This window comes from Diaphorina citri, unplaced genomic scaffold (assembly GCF_000475195.1).
Source record: "Diaphorina citri unplaced genomic scaffold, Diaci psyllid genome assembly version 1.1 scaffold649, whole genome shotgun sequence".
In the NCBI taxonomy this organism is placed as follows: Eukaryota; Metazoa; Arthropoda; class Insecta; order Hemiptera; family Psyllidae; genus Diaphorina; species Diaphorina citri.
In genome coordinates this window covers 95,745-115,713 of record NW_007378082.1, presented here as the reverse complement: position 1 = coordinate 115,713, position 19,969 = coordinate 95,745, and the positions used below count along the sequence as shown (strand labels likewise).

At 37.3% G+C, this 19,969-nt stretch overlaps 1 protein-coding gene across 1 annotated transcript in view; it reads right to left on the bottom strand.

Annotated features, from left to right (window-relative positions):
- LOC103510845 (NPC intracellular cholesterol transporter 1-like) overlaps positions 1-19,534 on the bottom strand; it is a 48,822-nt gene extending 29,288 nt beyond the window's left edge. Inside the window, exons 1-2 of the mRNA XM_026824796.1 lie at positions 19,083-19,534; positions 7,319-7,484 (exon numbers count right to left, since the gene is read on the bottom strand). Coding sequence (XP_026680597.1) covers positions 7,319-7,484; positions 19,083-19,142 — 226 coding nt within the window. The 5' untranslated portion in view covers positions 19,143-19,534. The remainder of the gene's footprint in view (positions 1-7,318; positions 7,485-19,082) is intronic.
- Between the last annotated feature and the right edge of the window lie 435 nt (positions 19,535-19,969).

Sequence of the window (19,969 nt, the reverse complement as noted above, 5' to 3'; positions counted from 1 at the left end):
ATGAATATCAAAGAGGGACTTCCTGTGATATCCAGATTTACCTATGTGTATTTTATCGGTACGACTTCATGTGACACTTGGGAATTGGTGGATGTGTTAAAATCCCTGCTTACTTAGATTAATTTACTAAAGCTGCCTATTCTCCTGTTTTGGGTTTCTTTGAACCCTAATGAACTTGTCACATTTGAATCTATGAACATAGTTAACTGTAGACTGTAGGTCGGTATTTACCCACGTACTGAAAGATATACCTACAGGGTGCGGGTCCCGCCCTGCACAGGAACCACAGGTTTATCCTGAGACAATGTACATGCTGAAAACAATCCTTTGAGTGAGGTATTCCATGAATAAATTATGTAAACTAGTTTATGGATGTCAGAAGATTTAACGAATTGGGCTGCTCAATCTTCACTGAGATAAGAAGCTCAAAAGTCAACTTGTCGGTCTTGTCAAAAGTCAACCTAAATTATGTATGTACGTCAGGTAGATATATGTACATATGTAAGTACCTACTTCCTACTTGTAAATTCAAGGTTGAATAAAGGTTGCAAATAATTCCTCTTAGCAGTATAACAGATAACAGGCAGAAATACTTGCTACAATCTAAATCAAAATGTGGTTTCATTTTGACGTTTGACTATGCGATTTTGAGGTTATTTCTTATTGTGGAATTTCCATTTATCTAACTTTTCCAAAGAAAATGAGATTTTCCTTATACCTACATATTTGAAATTTGACTCTTACCTACGAAAATTCCATGGTAAAGATATGTAAGTATAATAATACTAATACCTAGTTAGTAGGTAGTAGATATTACACGTATTTTCTAAAATTACATTTGAACCAAATAAAACACGCAAACAGATTTAAATGTCAACAAACTTTGTTATTAGACTTGTGAATTATGAAGTACCCTTATCAAAACTGAAAATGTCATAGAGTTGTGTATTTATTTTATTTATGTTTTATTGCTTTCTATTTGAGGTAAGCAGAGCCTCAAAGTCTGGTATTAATTTCTTTACCACAGGCTTTCATTTCTGTTATTTAAGAGAAAGCTTCTATTACCAGGTACATATTAGGTCTAAACTTTTTCCCGACCTGTTTGAAACCGGCATTTTCTGTGGTCTAAGGTCTGAATGTTCGCAAACAGTGGCCATAGGGGTATATGTATCCATGATGTCTATAATAAGTACCTACTCGTAGGTATGTACCTACTTCATTGCACATACAAACATTCAACATATTGTATAAGTGTTTCAATCAAGCAGCAATCAGCAAAACTGTCTATTGTTTATAATTTCTGACTCAGCTTGCAACTCGCAAATAGAATTCCGTAGAAATAATAAAAATTATAGGTAGGTGCTTAGATAGGTACATACCAACATACCTATAGTGCAAGCATATGGGCATATGGCTTATGCACTATGCACTTAAAGATAGGTGTCATATATTCCTAAATGTCATATATAAATGCATGCTAAATAAGATCCCAAACAAATTTATCCGCCAGATTGCAAACTACATGCTCACATGACGTAACGTGACGTGATTGTAGTGTGTTTCTACCTTAAAGACTGTTATGTAGTGTTTGGTAACGGTAAGGGTAAGGTCACTTTACCTTCCGTTTCTCACAAATATTTGAACAATGGCCCATTGATCAGGATCCAGATGTCCCACCATCTGGTTCTTCAAACTCAAAAGGGACCAAAGAGTTGCGGTCCTTCGGTACACAATAGATAGGTGATTATCGGTCTACCTCCTGGTAAATGGGTCTTGTACCTGTGATTTGGGAGCCTTTGTAAACAAAAACCTCAACCATTTCACATACAAAAACAGAGAAAACCGAGAAAAGAGAAAGGTTTCAAAAGGATGATGTTCTTTCTCATGAAAGCAACAATTTTTCCTTGTCTTAGATCACGTGAAAGCTGAATTTTAGATTGCCAACAGTGGCGTAGGTATAATAGTTCTTTTTCGGGGACTCCTCCGCAAGTTTTTGCCTAGGAGCCTCTTTGGTCAATAGATTGACAGGGGAGGGTAAAAGACTATAAACTCGATATTAGAGGCATTTGGGGGCCCCTGAAAGTGTCTCTGCGCGACTCCTAAATGTACGGGGCCCCCCGGGGGCTGCGGGGGTGGGATACACGTCAGTGATTGCCAGGTTTCACATCGATAGCCATATGGATAGCAAACTGAAACAGATCTTCTAGGTATCGAGTGACTTATGATGTTGATAAGTGGAAAGTTGTAGTAGAAATTATAAAACTATACTAACTTGATTATCTCACATCTGTCAGCAGCTAATAATACGTAGATGGTGCTTTTCAAAGGGTGACTATTAGGTAGATATGTCATATTGTGCTATTGTGATAATAATCTGGTCAGTCAGAGTTTGCCAGGTAATAAGGAAATATACATAATTCATAAACATTCTAATATTTATTGTTGTGATAAAACACTCAATAACATAAATAATTACCTATGTGAAATGGATTTGTTTACTTGGATTTTAGGTCTAACTACGCAATGTTTTCCAAGTAACAGTCCTATAATGATATTTATTTACATATTTAAGGAATCTATTTGTGATTTATAGGAAGTAGGAACTTCTGCGCAGATGGGTAAGATTGCACCTAATAACCATGGATCCTCATAATTATAAAATATATTTCATTTCTTCACGCTAATTGTCGAATTACCATTGAATGATCATAGGTAGGTGCTATTTATCTCATAATAAATACTTGATTTAAGTGAGGTAATTAACATTAACAATTATCTTGGTGATTAACTGCCTTAGATTTATATCATTTATTGGAAGAAAATCTACTTTCCCATACAATTAATAGATAATATTATATGATCATATAGGTCCCAGGTCCCTAACTATTAGTGTTTAGGAAGTATGTAGGTACATAGAGTTCCTCACCTTTAATCCCTTAGTTCTCAGCGCAGCATTAAGCTCTAACATAATTATGTTTAAAATAATAGTCAGCATGAGATTTCATCGCCATCCCATCGATTCGGATTTGAACCCGCTCTCCCTCTTGATTAGCAGACTACCTTAACACCTATACGCAAAAGATAGAGTCCTCATATTTTAGTGGATGTGTCAAAATTACCAAAGATTGAAGTAAAGCAAGAAAGGCAAAACTTGGTAATTTCTAATTAAATTAGGTTACTAGAAAGTAGAAAGGTAGCCAGGCTAGTTGGTTTGGAGGGTAGCAAGTCTGGTTAGGTCGCGGGTTCGATTCTCGCCCGGGGCAGATTTTATCCCAAACACACAAGGTTCGTTCTCGGAACGGCTAGCTTTCTCCTGTCTTCCTTTCCTCTAACTATTTCGGTAAGATACTTAAGACCTTGTCATCAGTTACAGTTACCTCTATCGAACTTTTAAAGTAGGTATTAACTATTAATGATGTAAAGGTATAACTGTGTGTGTATGTGCTTCTTGGAGTTATCTACCTACTCATAGGATTATATGTAGTAGCAGTAGTAGGTACCAAGGTAATGATAACATGTACCTACCTCTAATCACCAGTGGTAATTGCAATGATTATTACTTTTATATCTATCAATAGGTAAGTATAATTCTAGGTATTACCTATCTATGTAGGTAAAAGGTACTACTATTAGGTGCAGGGGCAAACAGCCCTAAAGGATGGGTTAAGCTTATACGAAAGGAAAGACCAATCGATGCGGTGACATTATTTAAAATTTGAGGATCAATAGCAAGTTCTTTCATCTGGGATAAACTCCTATCAACCAGTCTATTCACATTCATCTGACTTCTCTCGAATGAAAGCCAACTTAAATGAATAGCTCGTCCCTATAAAGGGGATTTACCTAAAACCCAGTTTTTAACTTCAATTTTTCAGATGGTACAACTACATGTATGATCCGATGTTGAATGGTTACGCTCCCATGACCGCGAGATTTGTGTTCACTGACGCACCGGTTGGTCGCTTCATACCTGTCAATCCGAGAGTTATACCCTGCAACGAATCCGTTGATGTAAGTGTCTCTAATTTTATATAAAGGTACTATTCATGTCCTAATTCGACAGTCAAAATAAAGCAGTATACCTACTATCTTAACTCCCTATTGAATTGATAAAGTTCATATAAAGGAGCGCTGTAGCGCTCCGCCCCCACCGAGTCAAAACAGTTTGATAGTCACTTTTTGTTATAGGATCATCATCGTGTACAAGTACTGACACCAAAGCTACACAGATGTTTAGAATGACGTCCAAGGTTGTGCAGTACAGGCTATGTAATAGGACAAGACAAGACGTAAATGGGGGTAAAAAAAAAAAAAAAAAAAAAAAATATGTTTAAAATTAGGTAGGTATCTAACCGAATAGGTATAAGAAATATACCTATGACGTAGGTGATACAAGTGAATTATTCGGCAATAATTTTCCTAGAGAAAATTTAAACGAGAATAAAATTGTCATCCTTATTCTAGGAACTAAGATTTAAATCCGGCACAAATGACATGCCTAAAATATTGTTAAAGTGCCTAATGGAAAACATTACTTTCCTTCCTATAGGTATTATGTATAGATTGTATAGGTGGGTATAAGATAAGGAAAGTTTATTATTATTATTAATATATTTGTGCTTTATTTTTATTTATTTTTTAAAGGTTTACAATTACATAATAAACAGTATAAATACATAGGTGGGTCTATAGGCATAGGTATAGATTGTATAGGTGGGTCTAAGATAAGGAAAGTAATAAATAAATAATTAAATCTCTCTTTTTAACAGGTGATAATCATTGCCAAGGGACTGCCCAACATTCTGCACAATACATCCAATGGAATCATCGAGTTTGGGCCCGTGTTCAATAAGACTTTTCTGTATGAGATTAAAAAGCTACAGGATCGGTTAGAAACGGTATGTTTAACCTTTCTTGGTCATTCCTTGATTGTGTCGGTCTTATGTCAATCTGATTGGCTTGCATCTATATTGTAGATTCCCAATATGTGTCCTTTGTATACTATCCAATCATTATTGAATTTTATGAAAGTTGAATAGAATACTAAAATCTAAATTACTAATAAAGTTGTTTTCAGCACTCAGCACTCTCAGCAGCTAAAAAAAAAGTTGATTTCAGTTCAGATTTTTTTGAAGCAAAACAAAACATTGTTGCCAGCTTGCCGGATGGAAAAAAAATCCCTACATCTGAAGGAAAAAAATCCCTGCTTGAAAAAAAAAATCCCTGCATTTTTTTATTTATTTATTTATTTATTTATTATTAATATTATTCAGGGACTCCTTTCATTATTGGCCCTATCAGGTAATTAGCAATGGAGGAGTTGCAAGTGGGTAAAAATTATAAATAAATGGTCGATTCCTATGTAAAAAGTTGGGAAAAATCCAAATCTGAGGTCAAAACTCCGAAAAAACAACTGTAAAAGGTCGAAAATTCAATTTTTATAATGAAAGAGTTCAAAGATTTGTGACGTCAGACTTAACGCAGCACGCTAGCGGCGGAGCAGAACTGCGCAGAAACGTATGCGCACAAACACATTAATGCGTTGCCTGCAAGGGAGCTTTTCTCGGGACATTTGATGTGACGTCATCGCCTACGGGAGCGTATGCCGTGACGTCAAAGTTTACGATTTGCCGGTATTTTTTAAATCGATTTATCTCGGGATCTAGAAGTCGTAGAAGAAAAAGGAAAATTCCGTTGGTCCTCATTTTTCCTGCTCTATGACTTTGAAACACCACCCAAGTAAGCGCAACTGATCTATTATCGGAGTCCGCCGCATAGTAAATGAGCAAAAAGGCCCCCCTAAATACGGCCCTGAGTACGAACAATAAATATTTAGTTAGGTGTAGGACGTAGAGATAGCATACGTTTTGACAGTGAGTGAGATTTTGCTACAGGTTTTGTTGAGTCCTTAAAATTATGCATACCGTAAGTGGACTGTTACAAATTTTATCCCCTTCAAATATGACATTTCTGTGCTTCTCAGCAATCCATACCAATGTTTAGCTCCATACGGAGGACCTATAGATCCCGCCATCGCCCTCGGAGGCTTTTCAGACGTCAACGACCCTGGAAGATCCCTCTATGTAAGACGTATATATTCTATGTACGTTTGTCTTGAGTAAATGCTACGTTTGTCTTGAGTAAACGCTTCTTTTGAAGGTGCCGATCCATTTCAGATTTCTACGATCCGTATCATTTTGGTGGCATTCCGGAAATTTCAGCAAAGCCTTTAGCACACCAGTGTCTCAGATTTACAAGCCAAGTAGTTGTACCACCTGATATCTATCGCTATCGTTCCATGTTTTTCCCAACAGGAATTCACCTCGCCATGTACTTGTTCAGACTGTCAAGCCAGCTGTCCTTCGTTGAAGAAGTCCCCTGGTCTTCCTCAGCCCATGGTGTGGCATCTGCCCGACATCCGAACTATTCTCTGGGTGGTATCCATATTGTTCTTCACTCATGTGACACCCAGATTTTTATGCATAGATCTACTTATGGGTTCACATGCGTTCAACTCGTATAATTATCACGATGGGGTTTTTTTTTGTAGATCCTGTTATGTCAGTTTTTTTTTTAATGCTCTTGGATCACGTAATATACCCACACGCGTAAAAATATTTCCAATTCTATAATTAATAATAGGTATACCTACCTACCGAATGGGGTACCTACTCATTTGGGTTACTACGCGACAACAGTAGAAAGGTAGAAACCCACAGCCAAGTCGAATAGGTACCTTACACAGTCATTAGTAATGTCATTATTTCCAAGTAATGATGATGAAAAATCAGAAAATCCGGAATTCCATCATTAGTAATGACATTACCATAATGATCATGTAAGGTACCTTTAACTTACCCTCTCTCTGAAGAACTTTAACAAGAGATGCTAGTAGGCGTGTCAAGAGAAATTTCCTTTCGGAAATGGAACCGGTTCCCTTTTGGAAACTGAAATGGCGTCCGTACTAAACCGTAGGAAATCTAAGGTGGTGCACCATGGGAATCGGTTCCGAAAGTTTTCCGCGAAAAGAAAACATACCCAAGCAGCCCAAGCTGTCAAGTCTTGTAAGATAGATGGAGCAGGAGGTCTTATCGTCCCGAAAATCCCAAAATCAGAGAAAGAACCTCTTTAAAAAAAAAAAAAACTTCAAACCTCTTTTAAAAAAAAGCTCAACTTCATAAAAAGATAGCAATGATAGATATCTGGGGAGTCAGAAATATTAGACTGTGGACAGAGGATCTTCGAAGAAAAGCCTCCATTTGAAGGTAACTTCACTCTCACTCTCTTTCTACTTTCCTCGTCCTAATTCTCAACTTACCACTTCCTTGGTAGAGATGTGGACAGAGCTTCTGCAGGATTTCCAAACCATCCTTATCCTGCAAAGGCTGGGCAGTTCCATTGAAGGCACAGTTCTGATGAAACCCTCGGTCATTCTTGTGGCAATGTCCGTACATGACACAGGTATAAGCATCTTCAGCGCGGACCTAATAGAATCAAAACCAATAAAATAGATATTAATGATGAGATTGATGAGAGGTATAGGTGCCTTTATGAGAGCTTTATCACTTTAGAAGAAGTAAAAAAATATGCAATGAGGTATTAAAATATAGGTATATTTATTAACATCCCACAGAGGTTAAAATCTTTAAATTAAAAATTATACTAGGTATCTGAATTATTCCCAGGTTCTTTCAGGATAAAACTGAAAAGCCCCTTTGCTTCAAAAACCCCCAGGATAAATCAGTATTATTATTTACCCTATTTACCCAATTTCGAATCATTTGAGTTCGTCAAATTATTCGACACGGACCGGGAATCGAACCGGTACCTCCTGAATGAGAAGTCAACGTATAAACTACTTGACCAGAGAGGCTGCTGTGAGTGGACGGATGGACGGTGTAATAAGGTTATTTGTCATTTGGATTGAGAGCTTGAGTTTATTACCTGAATAGTAGGTAGGTACGAGTACTTATAGATACTACATAATTAATCTCACAATGGAGCAGTTGCAAATGGGTAAAAATTATAAATAAATGGTCGATTCCTATGTAAAAAGTTGGGAAAAATCGAAATCTAATGGGTAAAAATTATAAATAAATGGTCGATTCCTATGTAAAAATTTGGGAAAAATCCAAATCTGAGGTCAAAACTCCAAAAATTATAAATAAATGGTCAATTCTTATGTAAAAAGTTGGGAAAAATCCAAATCCGAGGTCAAAACTCCGAAAAAATAACTGTAAAAGGTGGAAAAATTCAATTTTTATTTTCCCTTCTAATGAAAGAGTTCAAATATGTGTGACGTCAGACTTTACGCAGTTGTTTTTTTCGTCCGTTAGGTAGCGCCACTATGTAATAGGGTTGGGACATCGACATCGATGTTTTGAAAACATCGATACATCGGAACAAAAATTGTGACAGACACCGAAGCGAATACAATAGTCCGTCCCTTATACCTTTTTATTACTATTGTAATAGTAAAGGGAGGACGGACTAAAAAAAGTGACCACAGTGGAATATTTTGGATTAGGAAAAATTTCCATTTCACATAAATAAAATACCCCTTTTACCTACCTCCCTGTAATATTTTCTTCCGCTCTCTCTCTTTCTCTCTCTCTCTCTCTTAAAAAATGGATTTTACACATCATTACAGGAGCCGCCCTCTAATATGTAATCACCAGAGGACAAAAAACACCCAAGAGTGAGACTCAAAATTTCTAGAGTTGACCTGCGCGTCAAGGACTGCGCACAAACCATTTTAGCAACTTTTTGTTTATTTTTTCCTCTCTCTTGACAAAAATGTTTTTGCCATGTAAAATGGAAAAAATAACAAGACATCAAAAAACATCAATTTAATTGAATTAAAATTGGTCCTTTTCTGTGTTTTTTCTATGAATTGTAGTATTTTGTAGTAGTGAACACTCCATACTTCTGTGATCTTTCGCATTTCAATGCATACTCTTCCTTTTAGACCTAAGAGCCTCGGAAGTTTTCATACAAGTAGTGAAGTTTTTGTGAGTTAAAAATGTTGAGATTTCTAAGCAAAAGAAGAGGCCGTTTGGACACGAAGTCGGATTCAAAGGCCGGGGCTCAACGGCTGAACCCTCCGAACAAGAACAACATCCAATGCAGAGTCATTCTCCTGGATGGAACAGACTTACCTATTGAACTTTCAGTAAGTAACCAGCTACCTACCTACACCTAGTGAAGGCAGAGTCCATGAATTGCCTGGGGCATTAGACTGGTTAAGTTCAAACCAGAGATTCCAAGCAAAATGTAGGATCATTCGCTTGGAACATTGTTGGATTTGTACCTCCAGAATATGATTTTTGTCCATTAGCAATATGCTTAGCAACTTGGTTGACGATTGACAAGATAGGTACCTGCACTACCTGCTTAGTGCTTAGTTATGTAGGTACTATTATTTGATTCAACTATACCTATCAAAATTTCAAGAGTTACAATTTATAGGTACTTACCTAATCATTATATTGTATAAATTCATGTTTGTAAGTAGGTAGGCATCAAACTCCACTAGCACTGTATTAAACTACCCATCAGGTACCTATCTATCAGGAAGGTAGATGAAATTAACAAATTTCCATCAATTATCTTTTCACTCAGTAACCACCTGTGGCACTAAAATTAAAAATATACTTCAAATACATTTACAAAGTATCAAGACTTCCATATGATCATAATGATTCTTAAAATTCTTAGGGTGTTCAGACTGTATTTTGTAACTTGGAATGTCATTGAGACCCCTTGAAAGTATACCTGCTTAGGTTAAAGTCAGAGTGAAGTGGAGAGCATACCTAGTGCATAAAGCTTTCTGCTATATGTGATTTGAATTTGTTGCTTCCTTCTATGTTTTTGACTTTTTGATGCTCTATGCCAGGGATTTCCAACTTCCATGTGTATGTGGGCCTACATTGGCAGGTACTTTCTGGGGCACATATAGTTACTAGAGAGCAGGCCTGTATCCAGGATTTTCTTGAGGGGATGGGGAGGTGGATCCATTTTCGGAGTTTACCCCATAGATAAATCTGTGAAATTTGGTATATCTCAATCCCCTGTTGTAATACCAAATTATATTTTGATGGTTAGAAAAGGAGATATTTTTGCATAACACATCTAACTAAGTACCCATTAGGTATTGCTGGTATACCTAAACGGTTTTAATTACCTTTGAAGTTGGATAATGCCAATTGGTAGACAAAAGACTTGACACGGAATCATTCTCTTTCTCTTCCTCGTTTGACTATAGTGTCGTGTGATATTTCGGATGGTTTCCAAAGTTCCAAAGTTTTTCAACCTCGTTTTTCCACGGTGTCTAGAAAAAGCAGAGTCCTCCAGTCCAGCGAAGATGCGAACTATTCAAATCATTTTGGTAAGTGAAACTCCAAGGTAAATAATTACAGGACGGCGTTTCCCGGCCCTACTCAGGGTGAGGTCAATGTGAGTAGACGGGTAGCTTGTCGCCGAACGGAGGGTAAAAACCTTGTCACTAAAGACCTAAGCAGATATACAGTGATGTTAAGCCTAATCAAACGAAAAATAATACCTATGTACAGATCTACCCTCAGAGGTAAGAGGCTTTCAGTCACTATGTTTGAGCAGTAAGTTGAATTTAAGCTGGGGGAAGTGTATCCAAGAAAAAATTAATAAATTAATGAAAGTAATAGCAAACGTGAGAACAAGAAAAGAATACATGAGTAAGGATTAAAACAAGGAACCTAAAAGTAGAAAGTACAAATGAGAAATAAGGTGAGCACCAAATGCTGACGAGAAATAATTTTAGGGTTGGTAAAGGGATAGAGAGGAAAAGGTTATCAGATGGCCACTTACCTACCCTCAGTAGGTAATTATGATTATCTTCTTTCCCTTGTACAGACGGGGTCGGCGTTTTTTCGTCAGCCTCTCAATCAGCCCTAACTAGGGTGATTGTTTTGGGCTGTCCATTATCCAACGGGCCGGTATTATAGCCAACGAGAATAAAATATAAAATTTATGTTCACAGAAACTTCTCATCTGAGGCAAAACAAAGCTGTCAGATTTCAGGACATCGACCTTGGAAAGTCGAGCGTATTTGAGCAGTGGGGCTTCCAATTGGAGCTTTTCCTTCAGCATCAGTTCACGTCCATTGGTTATAGTAAGTTGCAGAAGACGCTAGTATTAAGGTGTGTCCACACATAGTTGACCGCAATGTTTGGCCATCGATCGATGTCGACTGAACCTTCCACACTGCCTCGATAACATACCTATGTATTGTAGATTCAGCTCGTCAATCGACGGCCGTCTACGTGTGGACACACCTTTAGAAAAATTTGAAGTCTGAGAAATATCGCTCTGGATATAACTTCATTATGCGTATTGTTAGATATCCTACACATTATTCGTGGCGGTGATAAGGGTGGCAATAATTATTTCTTGTGAAGCCATCAAGATAACAAACGCACAATGCACGTGATACAATTTATACCCTACATAGGTTATAGTTACCCATTAAAACTTCAATTTATGATTCGTTCAAATGTTCACATATAAAATTACGAAATTTACGAAAAGGACTGGCTATGGCATGAATGCATGATGGCGGTTTGCAAAACTCTCAATTTTTCCTACCCATTGTGTTCGTTGTAATAAAAGAAAATACTGCAAATGTTCTAGATTCTAGAAGATGAAATACGTAGATTATAAATGTCGGAGGCAACTTTCTCTATCATTAATTCTCAACGTCACGTAAAATGCTGTATTAATTATTTTTATTACATCAAGGAGTAGTTCAGTGGTAACTTTTGAATAACTCTTTCATCTGTTGATACCACGGTAGCATTTGTGGTAACCATGGCTTCTTTAGATGACAGAAGAAAATACTGCAAATGTTCTAGATTCTAGAAGATGAAATACGTAGATTATAAATGTCGGAGGCAACTTTCTCTATCATTAATTCTCGTCACGTAAAATGCTGTATTAATTATTTTTATTACATCAAGGAATAGTAGCACTCGAGTGGGAGTCTCTGTGAGTAGAACTTTCATTTGTTGAGGATATCTCATTATTGGTGAATAGCTATTATGGCAGTTTTGTAGTTACAATAATAAAATTATTGGTGAATAGCAGCTATTATGGTAGTTTTGTAGTTACCGAGTTCGTACAGTAAAATGGTAGGTACTTGCTGTGTGTACCTAAACTATTGTGGTAGGACTAACATGTCACTTTATCATGTCAGTTAGAGGTATTATAGAGATACTCGTATATAGAGGAACCATAATTATTATTCTCGTTGGGCAATAGGTACGAACCGAGAACCTTGGCTGTGTAACCCTATAGTTCGATATGCACTAATTGCACTGACCTATAGAGGTTGCATGATTAAACTCCAAAAACCACTCAATTTGTGGATAATAATGGTTAAGTTTCCTTTGGTTTTCAATCTTTCTCCTAGTTTTGTAGTTACCGAGTTCGTACAGTAAAATGGTAGGTACTTGCTGTGTGTACCTAAACTATTGTGGTAGGACTAACATGTCATTTTATCATGTTAGTTAGAGGTATTATAGAGATACTCGTATATAGAGGAACCATATTATTCTCGTTGGGCAATAGATACGAACCGAGAACCTTGGTTGTGTAACCCTAGTTCGATATGCACTGATTGCACTCACCTACTATAGAAGAGGTTGCACGATTAAACTCCAAAACCACTCAATTTGTGGATAATGGTTAAGTTTCCTTTGTTTTTCAATCTTTCACATTTCAATTGAAAATATTCGTTTCTGTCCCCTAGTACCCTTTCCAGATGTAAATTAAAGGGAATTCAGTCTCATTCTGGCAGGATTAACAAGGTATATTCTGTTCTATTCTAGTTTTCTCGAGTTCATGAAAAACTGGACAACTCACGAGAAACCAGAATTTCTCGACGTTGCCTATTCCGCGGAAAGATCGGTCCAAGATCAGCTGGAAGAAGAGTCCAAGTCCGAATTCAAAACTATCACGTTGAGTTACGTGATCATGTTTCTGTACGTGTCCATTGCTTTGGGTCATGTCAAGAATTGCTCCACACTTCTGGTGAGTAGGGGAGCCCTCTCTCGCTCCGACTGTGTGACAGACCCAGGTCAGACGATAGACGGTCTGAAGGTGTGTCCAAACATAGTCAACCGGCCGTCGATCGACAAGGTGAATATATGTCGAGGTAGTGTAGACGGTTCAGTCGACATCGATTGACGACAGGTCGACTATGTGTGGACACACCTTGAGAGAACTAGAAGTCGGAATCTTTTTCCCTCACACACGTTTCGTAAGTCTGATAAAACTCGGTCTGTTAGACAGATCCTTCTGAGTTTCTGAGTTTTGACTTTTATCATGGTACTGTTTGAATGTTGCTATGTACCTTTTGCACAGTACGTTGATACTTCGGGTAGGAGTGACACAGACATATGACTTAGTATTCTCGAAGGAGTTTGAATATTTTCTACTTACGAATAATCATGTATAGGTGTGTGAGAAAGTTGCTTTCGTATAGAGTGGAGAGGGCTTTGTAAACTCCAGTGTGTTCATTTGGGAATACATTGAATATTACATAATACGTACCTATGTTTATTATAATATCTCTATGTTTTATGCATTATGTAGGATCGTTAGCTCCAGTTTCTTTTATGCTAGGTGGGTATAGCTATATGTATTTTTCTAAACATTCATTCCTTTTTCTGCTTTTGTTGACAATCATATTTATTTCCTTTGGAATAAAACGAGTTCATGCTTAAATCTCAAGTGAAATGCAGTAGGTGTATTTCTCTTTAATTGATGTACGTAATTAACTTAGCGATGTTCCTAGAGAAAAATGAGTTAAGAAAGACAAAGAAGATACTGAGGAGAATTAATGAATTAAAAACGAGGAAGGAAGAAAGTGTTTATAGAAACGAAATGAAAATTTCATTTCATGATGTAAATTAATCTACAATATCTACATCCTTAAATGAACCTCTCTGTAAAGTTTCAGCGATTCAGGCCAAAATTCAAAGTCCTGAGAAACGTGAACTCTGCAAAATTTAGCCCTGAAAAGCGGCCGAATTGCAGATTTCTCTAACCTCGACCCATGAACACTTTTGATTGATGTCCTAAAAGGAACCTTTCTGCAATGTTGAGCGACCGCGGAAAATAGATAATTACGTATAGGGTATAGGTTGGTTTGTCTTCGGCTTACAAGACCCTCTTCTGCTTTCCAGTGTGCGCCAAAAACCCAATGAAAGTTCTACTGACGGGGATTCTAATAACGTCGGCTCTAGCATTTGGAATACGCCATCTAGAAGTAACGACCGATCCTGTCAAACTATGGGCGTCACCAAACAGTAGAGCCAGAAGAGAACGGGCATACTTCGAAAGACATTTCGAGCCATTTTACAGAATCGAACAGGTAGATAATGGCGGTAAAAAAAGAGATGTTTAAAATTAGGTAGGTATCTAACCGAATATAAGAAATATATGACGTAGGTGATATAAGTGAATTATTCGGCAATAAGTTTCCTAGAGAAAATTTAAACGAGAATAAAATTGTCATCCTTATTCTAGGAACTAAGAGTTAAATCCGGCACAAATGACATGCCGACATGCCTAAAATATTGTCAAAGTGCCTAATGGAAAACATTACGGTAACTTTTGAATAACTCTTTCATCTGTTGATACCACGGTAGCATTTGTGGTAACCATGGCTTCTTTAGATGACAGGAACTAATGTCTCATCCTATCTCAATATTGTCGTTCATTTTTCATTTTGTTTTAGTTTACGACAAAAATTTCTCTGGGTTTTGGAGGAGTTGTGATGGTTTTCGCCTCACTGATAGCATCCGTTGGCATCTTTGGCTTCATTGGTGTACCTGGTACTATTATAACATTGGAGGTAAGTCATGAATGTCCTAAATTATCCATGTGTGAACGGAGGCGAAAATGTGACAAGGTACGATAAAGTTGACAATGTTGACATAAATGTACATAGAAAATATGCCACTAATTACAATCAGGTACGACAGTATGCTCTTGACCCTCTTACATAAAGGATGACGGGACGGAAAAAATTACAGTATTTCCATAAAAATGCTGATCCTCTTCAGTTAATAAAAATAGCCAAAGCTTACCCCGAAAGTTATTATTAAATTATGACGGGACCCTAGTGAACGACTTTCCAAAGTCTTCTACGGACTCGGAATAAATAATTTTGTATTTTGAAGTTCAGACTTAAATATTTTCATGTGCGTCAAAAAACTTCAGTACCTACTTTCGTAAATTTAACGATTTCAAAAACTTCAGATGGTCATTAGCTGGTTAGTGGGTAGGTGCTATATTTTACGATCTAAACTTTGTCCGGCCCAATAAACTTTGGTTATTACCTAGCCTGGTGGTAGTAATATTGCTTTTAAGTTCAGGCAGTATGGCTCTTCACCCTCACTTCTCTCTTCCTGACATTGCACTATAGGAGGGAGCGGATGTCCCCGCCCAAGTCAGGTAAAGTTAAATGAGTTACATAGTATGCAGTTGCAGAGCTCATAAATCTGGATCAGATTCACCGTCTTCCTAACGATTTCAGAAGCTATCTAGTATGGAATGGGATGTTCAAATTGTTCAGGGGTTTTTTTTGTTACTATTTTATTTTACTCTATTTATTTTTTGTAAATGTTTTTACTTTTTCAACCTAATAAAGATGAATTTTTCTACAATAAATCTCCGCACTTTTTTCTTTCTGATTTGCACCGTGAGATTTGATGTCTGATTTGGAATTCGTACAAACCTCTATGTAGACGCGGCCTATCAGAAAGCCACAGCTGTCATCATAACGTTCATAGTCAAGAACCATCATGATCCAAATAAGCTGAAACCTGCACTCGAGTGGGAGTCTCTGTGAGTAGAACTTTCATTTGTTGAGGATATCTCATTATTGGTGAATAGCTATTATGGCAGTTTTGTAGGTAGTTACAATAATAAAATTATTGGTGAATAGCAGCTATTATGGTACCCTGTCCGTCTCGGAAGACTCCTATGTTTATAAATATTTTACGGTAAGCTGAAATCAAAGTATGTATAGGTATGTACCTACCTACCTACTAAGGCCCGGTTCCACAGGTTCAGGATCTAATCATACTCAGAAATCAACATAAATTTGTATTCCCGAGCCTAAACTATCTTTTACCTGGTATAGGTACCTACCTACTGTCCGTCTCGGAAGACTCCTATGTTTATAAATATTTTACGGTAAGCTGAAATCAAAGTATGTATAGGTATGTACCTACCTACCTACCTACTTACTAAGGCCCGGTTCCACAGGTTCAGGATCTAATCATACTCAGAAATCAACATAAATTCGTATTCCCGAGCCTAAACTATCTTTTACCTGGTAGGTACCTGCCTACCTGTAATAGTTAATTGAAAGTCGTTTTGTTTGTAAGACTTCAATGTCAGTTTCACACTTTTACGGCTTTTACTCTGCTTTTTGATTTATTCGTTCATAATTTACTTTGCCATTTCTTTCAGTTTCTGACCAAGTACCTTTCAGTTGGTCCTCCAGTTTACTTCGTCGTAACAGAAGGACTGGACTATGCGGACACGACAGTTCAAAATGCTTTTACTTTGCCATTTCTTTCAGTTTCTGACCAAGTACCTTTCAGTTGGTCCTCCAGTTTACTTCGTCGTAACAGAAGGACTGGACTATACGGACTTGACAGTTCAAAATGCCATCTGTTCTTCCGCCAATTGTGATCCGGACTCTTTGGTGGCCACAATTCATTCCGCGTCTAGCTGGTCCCATAAGTAAGTGCCTTCAAAGGCCCGTTCCGAATTGTTTTTTTTTTTTTTAAATGTCCTTGTAGGTACTCTTTGGTGGCCACAATTCATTCCGCGTCTAGCTGGTCCCATAAGTAAGTGCCTTCAAAGGCCCGTTCCGAATTGTTTTTTTTTTTCAAATGTCCTTGTAGGCAATGTAATTTAAATGAGAGTGTTCCCACGCACGGTACTTTTTTTCCGAACGACAAGTGTACTTTGGAAACGGGCCTTAACTGAGATCATTAGCAAACTCCGTCCCGGGGCGACCTTTACTTATCCTAAACAGTAATATTGTTCATTCTCGGAACAGAACGGGCCTTAACTGAGATCATTAGCAAACTCCGTCCCGGGGCGACCTTTACTTATCCTAAACAGTAATATTGTTCATTCTCGGAATGGGTTGGGTTAAGTTAGGTTGGGTTGGGTTAAGTTAGGTTGGGTTGGGTTAAGTTAGGTTGGGTTGGGTTAAGTTAGGTTGGGTTGGGTTAAGTTAGGTTGGGTTAGGTTAGGTTAGGTTAGGTTAGGTTGAGTTAGGTTAGGTTGGGTTAGGTTAGGTTAGGTTTGGAAGTTGTGTTGTAGACATCGAAGTGTACGGACGTATGGTGCTATTTTATTCTAAATATTATTCGCGATCAATCGTGTTCCACTTTCACTTCCACCTCCACTTTTGCCTTCACTTTTACCTCCATCTCCACTTTCACCTCGATACATCGGATACTCGATATATCGAAGTTTAAAAACATCGATGTATCGAACATCGATGTTTTCGTCTCGATGTCCCAACCCTACTATGTAAGCGCGCAAGCGGAGGAGCAGAAAGAACTGCGCAGAAACGTATGCACACAAACACATTAATGCGTTGACTGCGAGAAGCTTTGCTCGGGACATTTGATGTGACGTCATCGTGTACGGGAGCGTATGCCGTGACGTCAAAGTTCACGATTTACCGATATTTTTTAAATCGATTTATCTCGGTCGTAGAAGTCGTAGAAAAAAAACCTCTTTGAAACACTGTGGGCTTAAACGAACTTTTCGAGCCCTAACCAACTAAGAATTCTATTAAGCAAGTTCCTAGAATTTTCTCAAGTTAAAATTCTATCAAACAAGGCAGGTATGTGAAGCCTTACTTTTATGCTCGCGGCACAATTAAAGTTTTCAAAAGTTAAATTTATATTGATAAACCGCGAGCATTCTATATCTGCTGGTGACGATTTTGCTAAAAATATCAACCGCTCATACTCATGTTCAGTATGTTTCAATCACTGTTTAAATTTAAACATATCTCCTGTCAACATACAGCTCAATAAGGTTTTCATGTATTCTGGGAAACTGTTTTATTAGGAGCGACATATTCTTTCTTTTCTTTAGAATACATGTGTCACGTGCAGTTGCCATTCTTCCCTTTATTCGTGCTACTTTGGCCCCCTTCTACTTCTCTTTCTTCACTTAGTAAGTACCTTATTTTCATACCATTTGTAATGGAAGTTGTCAAATAAGTAAGCTACGCTCCATATCCTCCCCCCGCTCTGTGAGTTTTTTTTTTTTTTTTTTTTTTTTTTTTTTTTTTTTTTTAAGCACGTAATTTTTTTTATACCTACTTCTAACAAAATTCTTTGAGAAACCTACATTACCCACCTAAATAACTTATCTTTTGATCCCAAAACAACAGGTTGCAGTATTACGACAGTAGGTACCTCTTACTTCTTCAGAAACTAGTTCTGGTGGTCCATCACACAGACACTGGCCTCAGATTGGTACCTATAAAATTGCTCTTCTACCTATAATATTATGTATGTAATTTCGCCTTAAGTAGGTAGAATATGTACCTACACCTAATACATTAATGACATTTTTTATCGTTATAAAAAAACTGTAACGCAGAACTCATTCTGTGATTACGTGTTAATTGCTTCAACTCTTTAGGATTGGAATGTCGAATCTGTGAATAGGTACCTATTCTGATGCAGGTAAAATCTATTATAGTCGGCCGTAAATGCAGATGGGCAGGTAGGTAGGTAGGCTTTTACTTATCTGGATAACTACTTGTTTTAACATTAGATGCCTTATCAAATTATTTTACCTATTTTCACCGTCGAAAAATAACAAGAACTTTTTTAAAGTACCTATGTATAAGAAAAAGTAGGTAAAATCCTACCGAAATCCGACCAAAGTGATGACTCGAGTCATCATGGGCCAGCAGAAAAAGTCCGAAAATTTTTACGGATTCTGATAAGGATTCTTATCAAATCCGCTGTCAGTTATTATTCGAATCTTACCTGCATTATCATAAAGAAGCAGCACATCAGAAACAAAGACACGGTCCTTACCAACGACATTTTTCGAAAGAAAAAAAAAAAAAACAGCTTCAAAATAGAATTTAGGTAATTTAAAAAATACCCAATAACAAAATAAAAATAATTGACGAGGAGTATTACAAATACAAGTTTTGTAACAACTTATCACAATATAGGAACATGAAAAAAATTGTAAAAATCTTTTGGCCGACAGAAAGTCCATCTAAAGTTTCACTTGGGAAAAGGGTTACAAAAAGGAGTTAAAGAAAATGTAAAGCAAAAGCACGAAAAAAGTTGACCATTTCAGAAGGCCCAATCAGCTATCAGGAGTTACATTTTATTATACAGGTAACGGATAAACGCGAAGTAGAAGTTCAAACTTTTTTAAGCGATTTTTTAGCGATCTATCATTGGATGTGTTTGATTAGACTCGAAGCGATCGAGTACGAGTAAATCGAGTAATATACGATTATACGAATGAGAATGAGGAACAAATATAATCGTAAAACTTGTACCAGTTCTACCTTGTGTTGAAACTGTTGGGATACCTGAGGTAATCCAGTAGAGGGCAGAGGCATCTACTATCGTGAAGAAGCAGTTAGGTGCCTTTATATTGGGCTCGATGGGTTTGAAATGGGAATCCATGAATGATAAACACCCCCATGCACTGTGCACTTGCATGGATCATACCTGTAGGTATTGAACTACCAATACGTAGCTACACACAAGTCTATGTGGTGTATGTATAGATATTTATGAGATAATATTATGTACACATGATAGGTGAGTACCTATACCTATACCTACCTACCTTTGAGTATAGGCAGAGTACCTTACGCAGGTTGCACATCTACCTAATAGCCTTATAC